A 20,973-nucleotide genomic window follows, 5' to 3' on the forward strand; every position below is an offset into this window, starting at 1 on the left:
CTGTCAGCATTGGATGCTCACTGGGTTGTACTCATTCATGTTACATTCAAGACTTATACGATGTTATCAATATGGAGTTTTTAATAACGTGATATTTGTTTTGAAAACACATTGGTTTCAGCCATCACACAACTTCCCAAATGCTCTCATAGCTGTGGTGGTTATATCTCTCCCATTGTGTGCCATTCAAACAAAAAAAAAACTTGAGACACCACAGTAAAAATAGTTATTAAAACGAAAAACCTTTATTGTCCAAAACAGACAATCAAAGGAAGATCAGCCATGACAGTGACATTCCAAGGGAAACCCATATACAAGCAACAAGACAACACAAGCTAATCTGCTAAATACAGAGAAAAGTTTCAGAGACAAGATAGAAATGCTAACTAGCAGACCCAGGTACAGCTAATTCAATCCCTTCCTGTCAATGGAGAAGTAACAGAGGGCACTCAAGAGTGCAGAACATTTTAGTCATAATACTGATGTACACAATTACACAGGCCAGAATAGCAAAAAATTTTTTTTTACTGAATAATATATTAACTTGGGTGAAAAAACAGACAAATAGAAAGGGTAAGATTAGACACGGCATAGTTATACTAAACAACAGCATTAGCAATTAGCACTTCTACCTTAGAGTCTGAAGTTTGACTTCAAATACTACAAACTAAGTACAGCTGAGCCAACTTATGCCAGAAAGGAAAAATTATTTTCACATATTACCTGTAGTTAGGTCTGAGAGGAAGACAAATATAGGTCAAAAGATATCACACAGATGGTGCCGGTCAAGTTTATCACGAGTATCTTTTCTAGTCATCGTCTGGCCTCTCTGTGTAAAGTACAGTGATCATTTTGATTTGCTTAAACAATCTGTGGTCGCTTGTTATGTAGCTTACTGCTATAACTTAGTACATGTCCTCCATAAGATGTCATTGAGGGTTAGGGCTCACTAAAACACTCAAATTCTGGGAAAAAAAAAAAAAAAAAAAAAAGTACATATTAAAAAATAGCTGCTGTGTCAAGGGTTGTTACATGAGGCAGTGCGAGGTGAAGAAGAAAGACAATGTCCACTGGAAATAGAAAAATATAATTAAGAAAAATATTTTCAGAATTAAATTCTCTCTTCAAGATCGGTTCTCAGAGCAGCAAAAGGCCACCTGGAGCAAACAGTTCAGAGAAAGGGGATTTGAACTAGCTAACCCAGATCCGCTAACAGAGGAAGCTACAATATTAGCTTTAATACAGTATACCTGGAAATAAGCACAGCCGGGCTACATTCAACACATAAAACACTGGGAAACGTTAGATAGCAGAGAAAACACCAGAGAAAGACATCTCATATGAAGTGATTATGTTAATCATGCTGAATTCAAAAGTTTTATTCTATTTTTGCAAATATGAAAATGTGTGTTGAACATAGGACGGTCTGCAAGCAAGAGGAACCACTCAAAATGTGCTGAATCATCATGTCTTGAGTGCTGCCCGGCCAGTGCAAGCTAAAATAATACAGGCTAGAAAACACACGTGCCAAAGTGCGTGTCAAGGTTAAAAACAAGGGTGTGGAAATGAAGATTATTTAACATACTTTCAATCATCTCCACTAGCAGTAAACCCAGTTGTGTTTGTTATGGAGCACACATCTACTGAGTGGTAGAGCCCAAGTCTCATCAGGAAACCTCCACCTATCAGACAAAGTGACAGGAGAATTAACAAACCCCTTTTGCCTTTTCATCAGCCAAACAATCTTGTTGGCTGGTCTTATGCCAAAGTGTCTGGCAGAGTAGCTGAATGTATGAACTACAGCCAACAATTTACTAGCATATGGCCGGTCAGTTCTCACACTGAGTTTGACACAGCTGCCCTCTTGTTATGTAATAGCAGAAGTCTCACAGTCCGGGCCCACACTGTTAATTCAGGTACGGGAGGTGTTAAACACATCTGATGGTCACCTGTTAGAAAAGCTCGTTACAGCACCTCAACGATAGCTTCTCCATTTTATATACACGGTAGAACTAACTCCAGTTGTTCAAAGCATCCCAGCATTCTGATTATAGCCCGACCGAAACAGGATTTGTGAGGCTAATAATGATATTGACATTTGAGAGTTTTAAAAAAATCCAATGACGACTGATACTCATTTTCTTTACACAACCCATAACATAAATAAACATTTATGATAAGATTCCCTTAAATTTGTTTTTTTGTTTTTTTTAATAACTGCGACCAAGAAATGTACTGAGGACCACAGAGTCCTATGCCATATCCTATACCGTACAGTTAAAAAAAATAAGCTTGTCACTACTCTGGTGGACAAAGAGAATGACGACACTGTTTCAAAACATATCTTTGGCATTTCTGTACTTCAATTTACTGTCATTTATAAGGTTACACATATGCCAATTATGATTTATTTGCAATACGCTAATATTGACCTGGCTGATTTATCAATTTAGATCTTTTTGCTTGCTTTTGAAAAATGCTACCTAAATGATGACCCCCCTGTATCAGATTTTCCAGAGAAAATCCATTAAAAAAGAAAACAAAAGAAAACAAAAACAAAAAACTTTAGAAGAACAGTGGTGCTCTTGGTCTGCAGACTCTCAGCCTAGCAGTGTCCATTCTAGCTGTATGATGTGTTTCTGTCTGAATGATCATCAATCGGTTTTTGATTCCTCTCCCCTCTAGTCTATAGGTCAAAGGGCATCTCAGCTTCTTCAGGCAAGTCCTTGGTTTGACATAAGCCTTGGAATGCCATTCCTAACTGTCTGAACCAGTGTAACAATAGCCGTTATACGAGAATCTGCTATATGTAACTCTTTACATGAAGTCAAACAGTGTGCTCATCACAGAGTGGAAATTACAAATCAGCCAGATGCTGATCTTGCTATAGCTGTTAAGTGTGTACAGTGTACCCGCCATTTTGACAGGTAACCAACCAGCCTCAGATCCATTGAAAGAAATAACTCAAAAAAATTGCTGAACTAGCTTGAAAAGTTTGGGAATCAAACCAGCCACAGCTACCAGGAATTGAACTGAAATCTGTGTACTCACATAAGGCTCACGTCTTCTGTATCCATTGTTCTTCTAGCCCTGTTTTCAGGTGACTATTTGGCTTGCTATAAAACAAATACTCTGGGCTCGTGAAGTAGTGAAAATGGCCGGTGAATAAATAATACTTACCATGTGTCTGACTACTGTCCTCACGTGTTTAAGAAGATACCAAGACTGACTCAGACCCATTAAGAGCATAACTTCCCATTTTACACCTTAACATCAAGAAAGCATATGACCGTCATACGAAATATGCCATATTGACAGTTTTACATTCACAGCAAACACTCAAGTTTGCTCCTGAGCCTCCACCAAATGAGCACAAAAACCTTAACTCATAGCTTGATAAAATACAGACTTGTTCAACAGTTCTAATTAAAAAAAATGATAAAATAAAACCGGCAACAAACAGCAAGCTGCAGCACCATCCACGGCTGGAATGAAGGAAAACTTTGTCAGCTATTTTAAAAACTGTTCTAGCACACAACTGCCGGACATCTGAACACTGGCTGGTTGGTTGCCATATTGGCTGGTAGGACAGAGGCTAAAGTCAAGGACTGCTGGTCTTTTCATGTAGACTCCTCATCTTTTTGTAAATGTCAGAGTGAAATGTACAGTCGTCATTTGGTGTTTGAGAGTTTCACATGAAGAACGGATTACGTCAGCAATAATGAAAACCCAGGTGGCACAAACAGAACAGATACTGAAAGAGACAAATGGTTTCTGTCCGTTCTTTCACTCCTCCATAATACCTCACTTCTTTCCTTTTCAAAAGAAGTTCCCTCCAGTGTATCCTGACTAAACAGGAAGGGAAGTTTGTCCTCTCCAAACCGCTGCAATTCACCGGCCACTTTCACCATTTTAATAGCTAATACATTTTAAAAACAGGACTTCTAAATAAGGACCACTGATTGGGAGGAGAGACAAACTTTCCAGCCACAGCTAAACACTTAGTTTGCTTCTCAGATGAATGCATATATTAAGGAGGTAGCTTGACAGCTTGCGTTCTATTCCTATATTTACGACACCAAGCACTTGTCACTAAATGTAGGAAGACACTTTATAATCATTTCACTGTATTCAGTTCAATATTCTGCTTGTGACACCAAGGAGGAACAAAGGCACCAACTCCCATCAAGTGACACGTTCTTGGTGAGGGAAAAAATGCAAATGGGACAGGCCAAATGTCAACATACCTCCTTAAAAAATTTTTTTTTAAATTACATTTTCATTCGAGACACAAGTGGGAGCATCTTTTGAGGAAAGTATGCCTGTCTCCTTCCAGGGCAGGAAAACAAACTTCTTTTTTCCTCTGACAGCTACATTGGCAGCTCAATCCCAATGATTTGGGATGATTTTTTTTTTTTTTTTTTTAAATCACTTTCTCTGCCAAAGTGGCTGCTAGAGTCAACTAACTTAGACAACAGTTCACCAGCATATAGTTGATTTCCCAACCTACACCTCCACAATCCGCCGCCTCCTCTACTCATCTAGTCTTTTTTCTCCTCCTCTTTCTTCTCCTCCTCCTCTGTGGGGTAAGAGTGCCAGGTGAGGCGCTCCTCATAGAAAGAGATGACCACCTGGGGACATTTGACGTTAGCCTCTTTGGCAGGGACGAGGTCGGCCTCATCAGAGTTCTTCCTGTTCATTTTAATTCAAGAGGAAAGGTATAAAGGCAGGAGAAAGAGACACAAGATGGCAGACACAGACAGATGACAGAAAGAGAAGAGACGGGGGAAAGAAGGAGAAAAAGGCAAAGAATATAGACAAAAGAGAAACAAGTAAGGCAGAGGGAGGTAAAGGGAAGAGCAAAATAGTGAGCACAGTGTTAGAAAATTGACTCTGCTATCTATTCAACTCAAACAAAAAAACTTCCCAATGAAACGCAGTGAATTTCTAAAACAATGCTTTATTTTGAAATACTGTTTTCTACTCCTAGGGAGTAGGGATGCTACAACCTACAATTTCCCAATGCAAGTGACCTTCACCTTGAACACTGTTTGACTGTAAAGGACTTGCCAGAGTCTCTGCCGCTTGTAGCAGAGACTGAGGAAAAGCTTGCTGCTCCACAACTGGCTGAACACAAGTTTGAGAATACATTCAGTGGCCACTTAATTACGTACATCAATTCAGTCTAATGCAATCCAATATAACATTTTCTTCCATACAATCTATTTTTATGTCCACAATTTATGTTACAGTTACATACATAAGTATTTGGTCAGTAACAACTTCCATAATTTTGCCACAATGGATTTCAGACGACGCCATGAAGATGTGACTTTCAGCTTTAATTCAGGGGGTTCAACAAAAATATTGCATTAACCGTTTAGGAATTACAGCCATTTTTATACATATTCACTCATTTTCAGAGGCTCATGTTGGACAAAACCAACATAATCATAAATATAAGGATTATTTTTAATTCTTGGATGAAAATCATTTGCAGTCAATGACTGCCTGAAGTCTGGAACTAATGGACATCACCAAATGCAGAGTTTCCTCCCTTGAGACACTTTGTCAGGCCTTTACTGCGGCCGCCTTCAGTTGCTGCTTGTTTGTGGGCCTTTCTGCCCTCAGTTTTGTTTTCAGTGAGTAGAACCTGCTCAGTTGGTTTGAGCTCAGTTGACTGACTTGGCCAATGAAGGATATTCCATTTCTCTGCCTTGAGAAGGTCTCGGGTTGCTTTCGCAGTATGTTTTGGGTCATTATCCATCTGTGCTGTGAAGCACCATCCTATCAGTTTTGCAGCATTTGGCTGAATCTGAGCAGACAGTTAAGCCCTGTACAATTCAGAATTAATCTTCCTCCTTCTATCAGCAGTCACATCAGCAGTGATCCAGTTCCATTGGCAGCCATACACACTCATGCTATAACACTGCCTCCACCATGTTTGACAGTTGATGTGGTGGCTTTCCCATCATTCTGGTACAAGTTCATCTGGGTTTCCTCTGTCCAAAGAATCCTCTTCAAGAACTGGGCAGGCTTTTTAGATGTTTTCTGAAAGAGTTTAATCTGGCCTTTCTGTTCTTGAGTGTTACCAGTGGTTTACACCTTGTGGTAAACTCTCTGTATTTACATTCATGAAGGCGTCTCTTGATCATAGCGTTTGACAATGATACGCCTACCTCGTCAAGTGTTCGTGACCTGGCTGGATGTTGTGAAGGGTTTTTCTTCACCAAGGAAAGAATTCTGCGATCATCCACTTTAGTTGTGCTCTGTGATCTTCCAGGCCTTTTGCTGTTGCTGAGCTCGGTAGTCCATTCCTTCTGTTTAAGAATTAACCAAATTGTTGAATTGGCCACTCCCAAAGTTTCTGCCCTCTCCAAAATGGGTTTTGTTTTGTTTTTTCAGCTTAATGAGGCCTCCTTCATTTGCATCAACACATCTTTGGACTGAATATTGAGAGTTACCATGAACAGCTACCAAATGCAAATTTAATGCTTGGAATTAACTCCTGACTTTTTATCTGCTCAATCTGTGACGAAATAATGCGGGAACAGGCCACGTCTGGCCATGAAACTGATTGTCAATCAAAATACCAATTACTTGTAAGCCTCTGAGAAAGAGTGAATATGTATAAAAATGGCTGTAATTCCTTAACAGTTAATGCAATATTTTTGTTAAAGTCCTTGAATTAAAGCTGAAAAGTCTACACCTCAATCACATCTTGATGGCTTTGTTAAAAAATCCATTTTGGTGCTGTACAGGGGCAAAAGTATGAATATTGTGTCATTCTCCGAAATCTTATGTACCTAACCATATTAGATTATGCTTTACTGACATTGGACGCAAAAAGAAAAACACTTTATACAATGAAATACTGGGTTGAAACTTAGCTTGAAATCAACTTCTCTTTTGCCATTTTCAGCATAGCAGCTGTTTTATTGCTTGATCTTAGAAGCTTAAATAAACCTGCTGCAATGCTTTCAATGTGTTTTAAAGTGGTACTGCACACTTAAACATGTTTTTGAGCTGTAAACTAGATGATATGACGGTACTCTGATGAAACACATCAGTGCTGGTGCTGACATTGACATTTCTTACTAAAGTTATAAAAAATGGCATTTCATGGGTTGGAAATGGCTCAACACGCCATCTACTATTTTAAATCATCCTGAACCTTGCAAGGCCAATCAGAGGTGGGCTGTCCTCCTCCCTCAGCACCCGTCCGTGAGTGGGAATCTGTAAAACCACACTTATTTTCAAATATATATCGATCGAGACTCATCATTCACAGGAGTTTGAGCTATTTTGGGCTAACTCTCTATTTAGTACTTTTCAGTTTTGGCACAGTGGTTCAGACTTGTGCTTTTGATGGCTGTAGAAGCACCACAGGACTGCATTCTTTCCCTTCAGACCCTCATATGGCTGGGCAGTGGATGCAGATGGAAGCAGGTCCCTCGATAGCAACACATGGCTATGTACATTTGCAATCGGCATTTTTCATAAGAGTGCTATTCTAACTACGTGCTCGGCTCCAAGAGCTCCAGCTTCGGGCGTTACTGGGGTTAGAGCAAAGGGCTTGAATTGATACAGCTTGGGACCACCATGGTCATCTGCTACACTAATGTCCGCCTCAGGGGATTCTGGATTCTGCCTTACACATCAACGCCCATGAAAAAGGACGGCAACAGCAAGGCTTGGTCAGAAAAAAAACACAAAATGACATCTGGACCCATTTCAAATATAATGCTGCTGAAAGAAAAAGTAAGTCTGTAGTATTATTGGGAGAGAAGCGGCTATATAATTGCTTGGAGGAATACCACAAACATGAAGAGCCAATTCAAGGCACACCATACAGAAACTGATGGTAACCTAACATTAAGATCTTAAATAACATGACGTTATTTTTATAGCCATAGTAAGCGAACTACTAAAGGCAGCGGCATAATGTTATGTATAAGCATCTCACAAGGACATTCACAGAGTTGTCCCCAAGCCTGCTGCCACAGAGGTAATAAATTCACGACGAGTGGAAAAGAGTTCTTTACGTCTCCCGACACCTTTAATGCAGAAATAAACAATGGAAAAAATCTTTCAAACAGCCATGTCACGAGTGAACTCCAAAAGAAAAATGGGGAATGAGCGTGAGAAAGGAATCGACTCGCTGGAGTAACTCAGTCAGCTGACTAGTGGCCACTGGGAAGGTTAACTGCCTACAAACACCCTACAAAACTAAACAAATTCTTAAGCGGCCAAATGCTGTTACATTGTCAGGTGACTATTGGAGGATGAGAAGAATCCATTCATTAAAGTCTTGTTTCACCAGTGTTTTTTGTATGGTGCACAGTGCCATCTCTCAAAAAATTTGAAGAATTATTTCACTCACTTCATCAGTGAGCATAATTTGTTTAGCTTTTTTTTCTTTTTTTTTTCTAATGTCTGAGTATACTTTGAAAAACAAAACTTGTGTTTTGTTTTTATAAATATCGTAATGATGATGGTCCAGAATTATGTGAAAATGCATATTTTCACAATGCACTGTCCACCTTACTTCTTGGCTACCAGTCCAGTCCAGATCTCAAATCAAAAGCAAACATTTTCATCACTGACAAACTGCATACATGCAGCCAAGTTATCATTCAGGGAAATTGTGATTTGTGGTGAGCAGCATGCCAGTGTGGCTCCAGTGCTGACTATTAGTTAAGTGTTAATCTTCTGTATAGAATAGAATTTTGTATTAATTATGAAGTGTTGAGGCTATCTGGGGAGTGGGCCAAGTATAGTTTTGATGTAAATTTATACATCACCACACCCAGAAACATGGTTGTAACAGACCCTGAGACTAGACCAGCTATGAAGCACTGCTCTACGAGCTCTTAAAGTTATTGATTTGACTTCACTGAAAAAAACCCTGTACATTTAAATTAAAGACTCATTCTATATTGAGAAAACAAGACTTTGTTCTTTGGAGGTTTTTGAGTTTTAGATGACCTGCATTTGATTTGTTCTGTCCTAAACACAACATGATCAGCTTCAGTATTCCCTGGCTGATTCTTTTTCTGGGGAAGCCACATATAACCCAATTGTAAGCCATGTATGGATGGTAGTGTGCAGTACACAGAGCTTTGCACTCGAGTTTTTCTCGATTACAGTATGGCTAAACTGAGGCTTAGCAAGACATCTTCACTGGCCTTCTCATTTCCTAGTAACTGAGACGAGATGGGGGTCCAAATTATAAATTTATATTCTATTTTATATATTAGCATTTATCCATTTTGCGTTGTTTGGTACTGTAGAACTCTGAAATCACCCAAAAGCACAAAAGAACAATTCCATCCCAAAGCAATCTGTCTGGATCTTTATAAACTGACAGTGAAGACCCACCACTTCATGAGGAACATCAGCTCTCCACTTGAGTCTGTCGCTCCAATAATCCTCTCTGGCTGCAGACCTCTACCAAAACCTCTGGCCTTCTCACCCTGGAGACAGGAAATATAGGAACAAGAGAATGTATGACCAAAGAAAGAAAAACAGACTGGTAGGAGATCATGCTCCTACATTCTTGCCTGAACTCAGTCTGAAGCAACCCCTCTCCTTCATTCACCTCCTCTTTCTTCCTCTTGCTCCCTCGGTCTTCTGAGTCTCCAGAGGCCTCACTTGCAGCTTTCCTCTTGCTCTCCTTCTTTTTCTCCTCTTTCTCTTTGTGTTTCTGCATGTACTCTGCAATAAGGTCCGGACAGTCCAGGTTCTCCTCTGGCTCCCATGTATTATCCTCACTGGAAAAAGGGGGTGCAGACAGGTACACAGAAATGGTATAGGTTTTAGTTAAATCTAGGTCAGTCTTTGTGCCATTTTGTAATGTTATTTACTGGGCTGTAACTTATTGTCAAAATTCTTAATGTTAAACTTTAAGAGCATGAGTTATTGTTGATACCTTATGCTCAATAATATTAGCAATTTTGAATTAAAATTAATTAAACCCTTAATTAACAAGAGAAAATACGTCCGGGGGCCAAAAACACCAACCAGATTTGGGTTCATGCCCTAATTAATAAAAGTTAAAGCTATCTTAGAGGCGACTGATTATACTCACTCTGAGAACCCCTTCCATTTCAACAGAAACTCCACTTTGCCCTTCACCACTCGGCGGTCCAAAACCTTCTCCACCACATATTCCTCCTCTTCCTCCTCCTCCGCTGCTGCTGCTGCTGCTGTTGCTGTTGCTGTTGCTGCTGCCGCTGCCGCTGGGGCTGCTGCTGCAGGTGCTGCAGGCTGCTCCTCCTCCTCAGCCTTCTTGCCTTTCTTTCCTGCTACGGTCGCCAGCTTGACGTCTGCTGAGGGCGCCTCTGGTGAACACAAGAGGAAATATACAGAGAATGATAAATGGTTATAATAAATAAGTGTGTTAAGTGAACTATATTTTAGCGTGTTTTTAATATTCAAATGTTCTATTTAACTGGAGAAAATGGAAGAACTGATGGATGACAAGGTGGCCAATACTGAGAACTTCTGAAGAATCTCCTGGACTAAAGTCACTAACTTGTGTTCTGAACAGCAGCAGCCAATTCTGGAGCTAAAGCAAGATGTACAATAACATGCAGGAGCGTTTTGTCTTAAACTATAGTGATCTGGCTTCACTCTCAATGAGAGCGACTAACAAGGATACAGCTAAAAGCACTTGCCAAATAAATATTCTGTGTCATTCCATTAAAATCCCCCAAAAGCTGCAAAATAAGTCAAATACAGGCAAGTTTGTTAATTGTCAAACGCTATTAAACACAACCACCTGCCCTTTATCTACAACGAACAAATCCTTTAAGAGCATGTGTTTGTAGCTGAAGTGTACTAACAAACAGCTGACTGTCAATTGAATTTGCCCAAACCTAAAAGGGACACGTTACAAAGGCATTCAACCTGATATGGACCCTTGTGCTATAGTAAAAGTTGAACTAGGATCAACGTTTCTGATGCATTTTTTTGCCACAACATTTGCAGTTGCAAATGTTTGTGGCAAAAAAACATGTGCATATAAGCGGTCCCATTGAAATTAGTGGGGAATTCGAACCTTTTGACACTGTGCTATTGTACCAGCCTACATAGGAGTGGTATTTCTGTACAGCAACGTTGCCCGCAGAAAACACAAAAACAGATGATAAACAGAATGAATATTTGAGTGCAGACTCCTCTTTGACATACAGATTACGATGAAAAGCCAAGGGACAGCCATGTTAAGCAGGATTTATACCTCTGTGTTAAGGCCTGAATAATAGGCTACATCGCCACGGTGTAGCCTACAGTGGCCATGGTGTAGGCCCCAATGTCACAATGTAAGCTACAGCAAAGCTGACGTGTGCCTCCTAAAAAATTTAACTATAAGTTGGGGCTACAGAGTTGATTGAGATACTAGATATGTGAAGACAGCTAGAACTGTGATTGGCTGCTTGTGTTTTTCCTTACATGTTTCTGATGCCAGAATAGTTTGTTAAGCATTAAGACAACATTAAAGACATTACATAAAGACTCAGTTGTCTTCTGCTTTTCAGTAAAAAACATTTAACAAGCTATTACACTGCAAACAAGCTCACCATGATTGCTGCTCTGTATGAGTGAAGGAATGTAAACGTACCAACTGTCCAGTGGTAGTGGTAGTGTCCTATTCAGTAACAAGACATAGTGAAATAACGTTATAAGTCACCTGGATATAACTCCAGTTCTGTAAATCTGTGTGTAGCTCACTATCGCTCTTTATTAAAAAGTAAAAAAATGTAAACATGGTAACCATTGGGGAATATAAAGCATGATATTGTCTGATATTAAACAACATTAGGAGGTGATATCAATGTGTGAAATCCGATGCTTACCTATAAATTAAAACCTACACTGTAGCTATCTATGGTGGGACTTCCATTAACCCCTAGTGTTGAGTATAAGTCTAGCTTTATAATAATAATAATAATAATAATAATAATAATAATAATAATAATAATATTATTATAAATAAATAACAACAACAATATAAAAACTGTATACAAATAAATAAAATAACGTAAAAACTCAAATAAAAATCAGGATAGGCTCTCCAATAAAAGTTTGTTATAAGAAGGGATTTAAAAGAGGTCACTGATTCGGCCAGCCTGATGTCCTCAGGCAAGTCATTCCAGACCCTCAGGACCCTGACTGCAACAGGAACAGGTCATGAACGTAGCCCTACAGTCTGGAGTCGATCAATGGAATTCTGGCTAATAAAAGTAAAAAGGCTGTTGCAATAATCAATGTGAGAAGAAATAAAAGCATGTAAAATGGTCTCTGTGTCTTAAGAGTAGGGAAAGATCGTATTTTCTAAATATTTCTACAATGATAAAAACATGATTGGACCACCTTGATGCTCAAAACTTAAATTACTACCAAATAAAACAATATCTTTTGCAACAGGCTCAACCTGTTCCAGCAGAGAACCAGCAGATGGCAGAAATAGGTCATGTACTGTGCTGGGTGCCAATGACAAGGTTTACTGGCATTAAGCTGGGAAAAAACATTTTTGACAACTGATTCTTTGACATCACATAGGCAGTTTCGCAGGGACTTTGTTTCACTAAGAAAGCTGACGACAGTGCTAGTTGTTCCGTCTATAAAAGCTAATTTCAAGTAAGGGTGGAAACACCAGCAACATTGTGAAATATCTTTCTATGCAACATGGGTCTAAATTCCAGGAATGCCATGTATTTCACATTCTACGCTCGATTGCCTCTGCTTCCAAACTGAGCAACACACCTGTTACAGGTGGTAAATATCCTAGGTTATAATAACATTAGCACCACGCAGGCAGCCTTAGCAGATTCTCTCTTTGAGTAAGAAAACCTAAATGAAAACAGCAGTAAAATAGTGAAGCTTTTGCACACCTGAGTCACATGCACGCCTATTTTCTACTCTGTTTCTACATTTTTTTTTTTTTTTTTACATTTTTCAGAGATAATAAAACAGCTGCACTGATGTAGTGTTGATCTACTTTTTTGCACAGAAAGTTGATGAGGATTTAAGTGAATCTGACCAATAAATAGAATGGCTAATGGCACTGGTATCCATAAAATCTTATCAATTCCCATCCTGTGGCAGAGGCATCCACCCAATACCTCAGTCTGGCCGTGTTCATACCTGGCATTATCATCCGTCTCAGGTGAACTGATCACAAGCGGACAGCTCTCAGTAAAGGCATGACTGCACCCAAGACGCATAAAGGATGCATTGAGATCCGATCACTCAGACAACATTTGGAGGTAGTCTGGGCCACATATGGCCACATTCCTTTAAAAGTGTGACGCAAATGTTTCCTGGGCCACACTGTAGGACTGCCTCCTAAACATTCTCGTCCGGCCAAAGTTTTCATAATGAACTGAAAGTATTATTACACTTCCCACAGTGTTTCCCATACATTGATTTATTTGTGGCGGCCCGCTTCAATATCAACATTGGCTACCACGTATTGATTCTGTTTTTTTACAATTTCAAATGGGTAACATCTTATTTCATTGTAGAGCTGTGCCAAGTGCATTATTTGCTCAGCCCGTCTTTGCTCCGTTCTCTGTTTTGCTTTTTCTTTCTCACACACAAACATATTGACAATGGACCATCTGTCATAGTCGGACTGGCTAAAAAAAACAACGCTTTTGATCTCTGCAAACTGAAAAAACATACGTGTTTATTTGCATATAGAGCGGGGAGGTGAGATCTGATTACACGTGGTCACTCCAGGCACATGTGGAGACGCATTGTAATTCCAGGTGTGTGAAGTGATTTACTAAGAGCTGTCCACTTGTGATCAGATCACGTAAGAGACACATGGTAGTGCCAGGTCTGAACAGGGCCTCTGTCTATTAAACTACTGTTGTCATTTATGTGGATGGCTGCACGTAGGTCCAGCAGTAGCAGAATGGAGCACATGCCTGCATCAGAAGCCATAGAGAGATCAACCGTAACCTTCAGAGGAGCAGTTTCTGTGCTGTGGTTTTTATAAAAGCAAGACTGAAACCTTTCAAAAGTGGAATCATTTTCCACAGCAGAAAGAAGTTACACACATTTTATTCTAAAATGTTTGCAATAAAATGCAGCTTGGAGATAGGGCTATGATTCTCCAAGAGTGTGGGATTCAGCCCAGGTTTTTTTTTTTTTAAAAGGGGTTGCAAACAAGTGGTCTTAAAAGTAATCAGGAACCCAACCACACAACAATGAAAGAAAGTATGCAGGGGCCCATAGATTCCATAACATTGAATGAAAACTTAGCTGGCATTACATCCAAAGGGCTTGAGTAGACTTTCGTATGCGATACGGTTTCTAAGACTTCAGGCAGGGTAATAGAAAAGTCTTTCAGACTGTCTTGATGTGGTTGATGGACATTAGAAACAGGTGGCACTTGGGGAAAAATAGACTCTTATTGACTTCACCTTGTCAAAAAATAAGATAAAACCTTTCTCAATCAGCATCTCTTTCAACTGGGGCAGTAAAAGGGGCTGGGATCACCAGTAAATTAGTATAGATTAAAAATTTTAGCTTGCGTTGGTGAGCAGAAATACGTTCTGAAAAATAAAAACCGATGGCATATTTAGCCATGTTATTACAGGCTACTGGACTAATAACTCGTTTTTATCCTCATAGTGGACCCTGATAGTAGGGACTGGATGTCTTACATCTCTGCTCTGCTTTCCTAGATTCCTTTTTACAGCTACAAACATTATCACTTATCCAAGGCTGCTTTCTGTCTCTAGGCTTAGATCTGATCGAGGCGCTACATGAAAGAACAAGGTCCAGAGTGTGACCACAATTATGTGTTTGTCCACACATGTTCAAAATTAAAAGATGTATTGATGTTTAAGAAATCAGTAGCAAAGACATTTGAGAAGTCATTTATGTGGGTTATCCTAGGTTGTTTAAAGGAACCGTAGAATGGGGGACAGCTCAACAAGGTGGCCATGATCATTTGTGTGCAACTAAACGTTAGTTAAAAACATAAAATCTAAGTTAGTAGATAAAATAAAATCATGGACTGTTAGAGAGAGATCAGACTGCAAAGAGCCATTTTAAACAGAAAGAAAAATAATCCCTTATTGTCCAAGTATGTTTTACACACACAGGAAATTTGACCTCTGCATTTAACCCATCCGTAAGTAGTGAACACACACACAAACTAGGAGCAGTGAGCACACACACCCAAAGCATTGGGCAGGTGCGCTGCAGCGCCTGAGGAGCAGTTGGGTAGGTTAGGTGGCTTGCTCAAGGGTACTTCAGCCATGGATGTTAAGGGAAGGGAGAGCGATGTTTAATTGGTCTCCGATAATTGCTGGGGGCATGGTCGAAACAAAAAATAAAGGCCTGCCCCAAAATACATGCTGGGGAATAAACAAGGGTGGATGAAATCCTGTTGCCTGTGATATAATGTACACGCCAGTTAAGCATAATAAATATATTTCTACCACTTTAATAAATTCAAGAATATAATCAGGTTTTTTTCAACACTTTTTGTATTATTGTCCTATTTCGGTCACTGAGGGTGTACATGTGTTAATGTCTCAGCCAACAGTGGTTTGTAGTAACGTACAATGTACAATGTCCCACAATAAAACCCCTGTCAAGAAATTAGTGCGTTTCTGTCCACTGAAACACAAAAGTACATATAATATGCACTCCCAGGGCCAATGGGAGCAGATCACAACAAGGCTTCACACTAAAATATGACCAAATTATTCTGATCAAAGAGAGGGATTTACAAAAAAATGCCTGCTTCAAATAAAGGCCTGTCACCTTCTGCAGTAGAGGTAAAGGCCCCGGTCACTATTTGTGGTAATACGGAATTAGTATTGTTTTATGGGATATGCGCATTTTGTTTGGCAAACCTATGAGTTGTGATTACAGAATTATTAGAACTAAATGAAACAGCACAAGAAAGACAAACTCAACCCATGTCAGTCTCTTTTACAAGACTCCAATATGAGCTGCATATTCAACCCTATCTGGGTGAAATCCATCACCTCTGAAGAAAAGCAATCAACAATCAATACAATCTTTTTGTTTCAAAAAGGTGCACAGTTGTCTACATATGGAATTCCCAGTGAGCAGCAGTAGCCCTTCAGCCAGATGTGAAGATGGCAAGCGCAGCTAAACTTCACATCGACAAAGTGAGATGAGGTCATTGAACAAATAAAATAAAGTGCTTATAAGAATACTGAAAATAAGTTGATACGAGTTATTTACTAGTGTCTTGAAATCAGACTTTATGTCGATGGCAGCCATCGAAATAAAGCGAGCCATTCAGAACTTTGGAGGTGGAGGTCGTTGCCTCTGATGTGGACCGTGGACAATGAAAGCTTCAGCTGATGGATACTCCTGAAGAAGATTAGGAATCTTAGTGTCAGTATTAGAGACTAAAGCTCCTGAGTAGCAGCAAGTCATGGCTTGAGGGAGAGTAATGTGTTGGACCACTGATGATCCCACAATCAGTACCCTTGGGTTAGACACAGCCGGAGAATGTAGCCTGGGGCGCGTAGTTGTCTGTTGTCCAAGGCCTATGCAACCACTTCCCTGCCGGTGCAGTACACACCGGCCAGCAACAATAGGTAGTGTGCTCACTGCTGGTGTATGAAGCCATCACACCAGTGCAACACGAAAATGCTGGAAGTCCATTCCTGGCTGATTTTAAAAAGGGCATTTCACAAAAGGACAATACGAATAGTTTTGTATGTTTTCACCCATTATTCACAAACTAAACTTTGCACAACTGCAAACCACTTTCCAAATACTTAATTTCTTTTTCATTTGCTACTTTTGAGTCATTGGTTTCAGTACACTTTGAAAACAAACCTGTAGGGACTTTATACTTGCTTTAGATACACAATCAATACCAGGGTGAAATTTTTTTTGCCCTTATTTTTTCTCCAAATCAGGTTGTTGTCATATAGTAATAAAGATATCAAGCACCCTATTAAAAAGACTATTGGTGCATTTGAGAAAGCCCTCACATGTAAAATTAGCTGATGAATCAGTTGATAAAAAAGCATGACGCTTTTGAGATGTGATGTTAGATAATCAAAGAAAAGACAATCACTATGCAAACAGCAGACTCTCAAATCTGGCTTTTCAGAGTTACCTTTTAACGTAATGCACATCACAAGTTACCAAAAGCAAAAGCGTTGAGACTGCTTATTTTGTCTCGTCAATAAAGTTACACTTTTCACGTTACAAAATTCTCTACCATGAATGTGCTCTTAAGATACTTTAACCAACAATGAATGTATCCTACCAACAAGTATTGTGTCTGTATCCAAAGCCTAATATCTCATTCCTCTGTGCCATTGAGCTAAACATTTACTAAAAACTACACTGACCAGGTGTTTTAGAAAATTAATGAGCCTTTTTAAAAATGAAACTTATCTTTGTTGTCTTCAGTTGAACTAGTGGACTTGGGGATGAGAACCAAAGACAAGTTAGGGAAGTCAAATGTACAGTTTTAATGCAATTTTTCGGAAAATAAAAAGAATATAAAATATGAACAGCCTTTAAACCAAATGTTCCAATGCTTTTATTAAATATACATAATTTTGAATTAATGGGCTAAACAATGCACAGAACCAATGTTATAGTTGTGTTTTAGTGCAACAGAAATGACAGGAACTCATTCAGAAAGCCAAATTATCTAAATATTGCTGCCAGAAAGAAGAAACGCAAAACCAGCTTACTGAAAAGTCAAAATAAAATATCTTTAAACATTCAGTCTCTTGTAGACTTGTCTAAATTTAATGGTGTCCCACTTTTGTTAAACATCTTGTACTTAGCGCAATCTAGTTGTGTGCGCACATTAATGAGGTGACTGTACCTACTACAACGGCAACTACTGAAGTGCTTAATAGAAATGCACTTCCACCTGGGTCCCACAGCAGAGGACTGTGGTTGCCGCTGGGCACCTGTCACATGTAGGAAACCAACCTTTGTATGCATTTTGAGTCCAATTTTAGCATCCCTGAAAAGACCGGCTACGCGTGGTTGAACTATAACAAGTTAACCCCGAGGTCCTGTGGCATCTAGGGTGCACTTTACTGACTACAAGCAGCAGCAAGCTTACCCTACTAACAAAAGGGAGTCTAACTTATGAACACCAGTCACTTTAAAAACCCAGAGTGGTGCTGTTGATGTGATGACCTAATGAGACCACTTTTCTCATACGTGGACCCCTGCTAGGTGCGGGAAAAGAAATGAATGGCTAGGTAGCTAAACTTTATCCAGCTCCTTACCTAACACCAAGCCACCGACCGAGCTGAAGCGGTAAAACGCCGCTGGCTAAACATATCTAAACTGTTGAATTAATAACATGCCAACAGTTTTTCCTTGTTCACTCTTAAACACTGACAACAATTCACTGTAGAAATCTCAATCTGCCGGCCTACATGTACTCGGTTGATATCTGTGTGTCATTTAAATAACTCATGTTGGTAAAACGCCCCCCTCCATGTCTCCCGATTCAGAAAGCCTAACAGACAGCAACCCCCTGTAAAAAAGGCACACCGCGGCAGCCGCAATTTTGCACACATGTGCACAAAATAAATCACAACTCCTGAATTAAAGGGTTGTTACGGCTACACCGTAACAGCAAACAATGGCTATCTGTCCTCTCCAATGTTTCGTATGAGAAAGCCAGCGTGGTGCACATCGTTTTTTCACATCATGCCCGCGCACGTTGTACCCTCGCGCGCTGCAACAACATTCGACAAATGCCAAAATAAATTCGGATATATTCATTTTACTGATTTGGCTTCAAGATATTGCAATTCACCACAACCTGAGCCAGGAGACAAGTCAGGCGGCCTGCCCCTGCAACCGGAGGGCAACATGGCTGGCATGTTTTCTCTCAACAGCTTGCTAATGTGAGCCTTACCTTTACAGAGAATGCTTCGGATCGCTTGTATGGGCTTGCAGCAGGCCCGAGTGAAAAAAACTGATTTGATCCTCTGTTGTAGGTGAGTGACAGGCCAGAGACTCGCCAGCTGCAACACAGAACTACCCAAGGGCCTAGTGGCGTTATTTGAACGACTTTTCCTCAATGTGCTTTGCTGCTGAATCACACAATAGCCTCGGCGTCGCTAACAACCAGCACCAATCCCGTTCTCCCCGCCAACAGCACCAACGGACGTTACGTCGTCGAACAGTATTGGGACGGCATTGTGGGAGGTGAAGTTTCTCTTTCCAACAGCAAATACCAAGCATTGGACCACATTAGAAAAAACACCGGGTCTGTTCCCTGGATGTATTAAGGAGAACTGGATACCATGTTACAAGATGGCGCGTCTTTCACTTGCTTGGAAGTTTTAACGAAAGTGGAGCTATTTCCCATTCTCCCAAATTTTGGAAAGATGTCAGTCTGTTTATTACTCAACATACTAAATAAGCATTTCCCCTCTCTTTTGTGCATGTACTGTTTGGTTTTACTAATTATTCTTTTGTTGAAGCAAATTAATTCTATATTAGTAATTTAACTGTTGGTGAAAAAAAAAACATTCATAAATGTAAATTCTTCAATCCCAGACCACCTTTCTTAGTATTTTAAAATAGATAACAAGTGGTACAGCCAAACATCGCGCTACTCTTAAAACAAGACAGCTTGTAAAACGGTATTTGCAAGCTTTGACGTAAATAAATAAGATAAAAGATGTTTGTTTCATACCTTGGCTCTGTTTGCTGTTATTTGTTCAATAAAAGTTCATTTTGAAAAGGCCAATTCATGAGCGTATTTAGGCATAAATTTTAAAATAAAAAAAATTCAAGCACAACTGTTACATTGGATTTATCATTAATTGTGTTCATGTTCATTCAAGCAAAATATTGTATAGTGTTAAAGTACAGTCAGGTAGGATGCTGAAATTAGCTTCCTATTCACAGGTTCTGATTTGGCATTTAAGGGGGACCTGTGCAGGTATAGAGTATAAATTCTAAAGATAATGGGGTAATGACGGGCATGTCTGCAGGCTGGGTTGGAGATCAGGTGATTTGAAAAGGCAGCAACACAGCAGGAGAAGAATAGCAGCGTCTGCAAATGATTGCAGATGTTAGTGGAGACTTCTATAATAAACTTAAACCTAAAATGAGTGTTGTGGCATACACCTTCTTAATGAACTACAGTGAGGGACCAGGGTGAGACAAAACTGAGGCTGTGTTGAAAAACTGCTTTAATGTGGCAAAAGCAGAGTCTGCCTGAGGAGTCCAAGAGAAAGGGGTGGTTGTGGAGTTGAGTTGTGTGAAGGGGGATGCCACTCTACTGTAATCTCTAATGAACCGTCTTCAGAAATTAGGGAACCCTAGGAACAGTTGCAACTGCTCCCGCGTGGTAGGTTTGGGCCACTCCACCACCGCCTGGACCTTAGCTGGATCGTCTTCACCTGCCCTTGCTCTATGATGAAGCCAAGGAAACTCACAGAGCTTACATGAAATTCACATTTCTCAGCTTTAACAAGCAGCTTGTTTTCCAGAAGATGGTGTAGCACTAACCTGACGTGTTGGATGTGTTACTCCATGTTCCAGGAGAAGATGAGGTATACCCTTCAGATATACAAAAATGAAGTGGTTCAGCATGTCACGGAGGACATCATTGACCGGAGCTTGGAAAATGGCTGGAGCATTGGTAAGGCCAAAAGGCTTGACCAATTATTCAAAATGGCCTAGGGGAGTGCTAAAAGCCATGTTCCATTCACCTCCTTCTCTGATTTGGATGAGATGTTAAGCATTTTGTAAAAAACTGTTGCTTTGTGGAGGAGCTCAAAAGAGGAGTCAATTTGGGGGAGCAGTTGCTTGGTTTTATAGTAATGTCATTAAGGCCATGAAAATCGATACTGGGGCATTAATCCAGCAGAGAGGGATTTTTGAATTTTTTTCTCACACACACATGCACACCAAAATAGACAGGGGAGGAGATACAAGGGAAACTGGGAGAACACAGAGGAA

General features: G+C 39.9%; 1 protein-coding gene across 1 annotated transcript; it reads right to left on the bottom strand.

The window, feature by feature from the left end:
• Nucleotides 1-226: 226 nt before the first annotated feature.
• Nucleotides 227-19,369, bottom strand: cbx1a (chromobox homolog 1a (HP1 beta homolog Drosophila)). Its single transcript, XM_040116586.1, has 6 exons — nt 19,304-19,369; nt 18,914-19,118; nt 10,091-10,343; nt 9,602-9,773; nt 9,382-9,476; nt 227-4,692 (listed from the first exon to the last, which is right to left on the bottom strand). The coding sequence occupies exons 1-6, from the start codon at nt 19,367-19,369 to the stop codon at nt 4,542-4,544; spliced, it is 942 nt and encodes a 313-aa protein (XP_039972520.1). The 3' UTR covers nt 227-4,541.
• Between the last annotated feature and the right edge of the window lie 1,604 nt (nt 19,370-20,973).

This window comes from Xiphias gladius, chromosome 3 (genome assembly GCF_016859285.1).
Source record: "Xiphias gladius isolate SHS-SW01 ecotype Sanya breed wild chromosome 3, ASM1685928v1, whole genome shotgun sequence".
NCBI classification, from domain to species: domain Eukaryota; kingdom Metazoa; phylum Chordata; class Actinopteri; order Istiophoriformes; family Xiphiidae; genus Xiphias; species Xiphias gladius.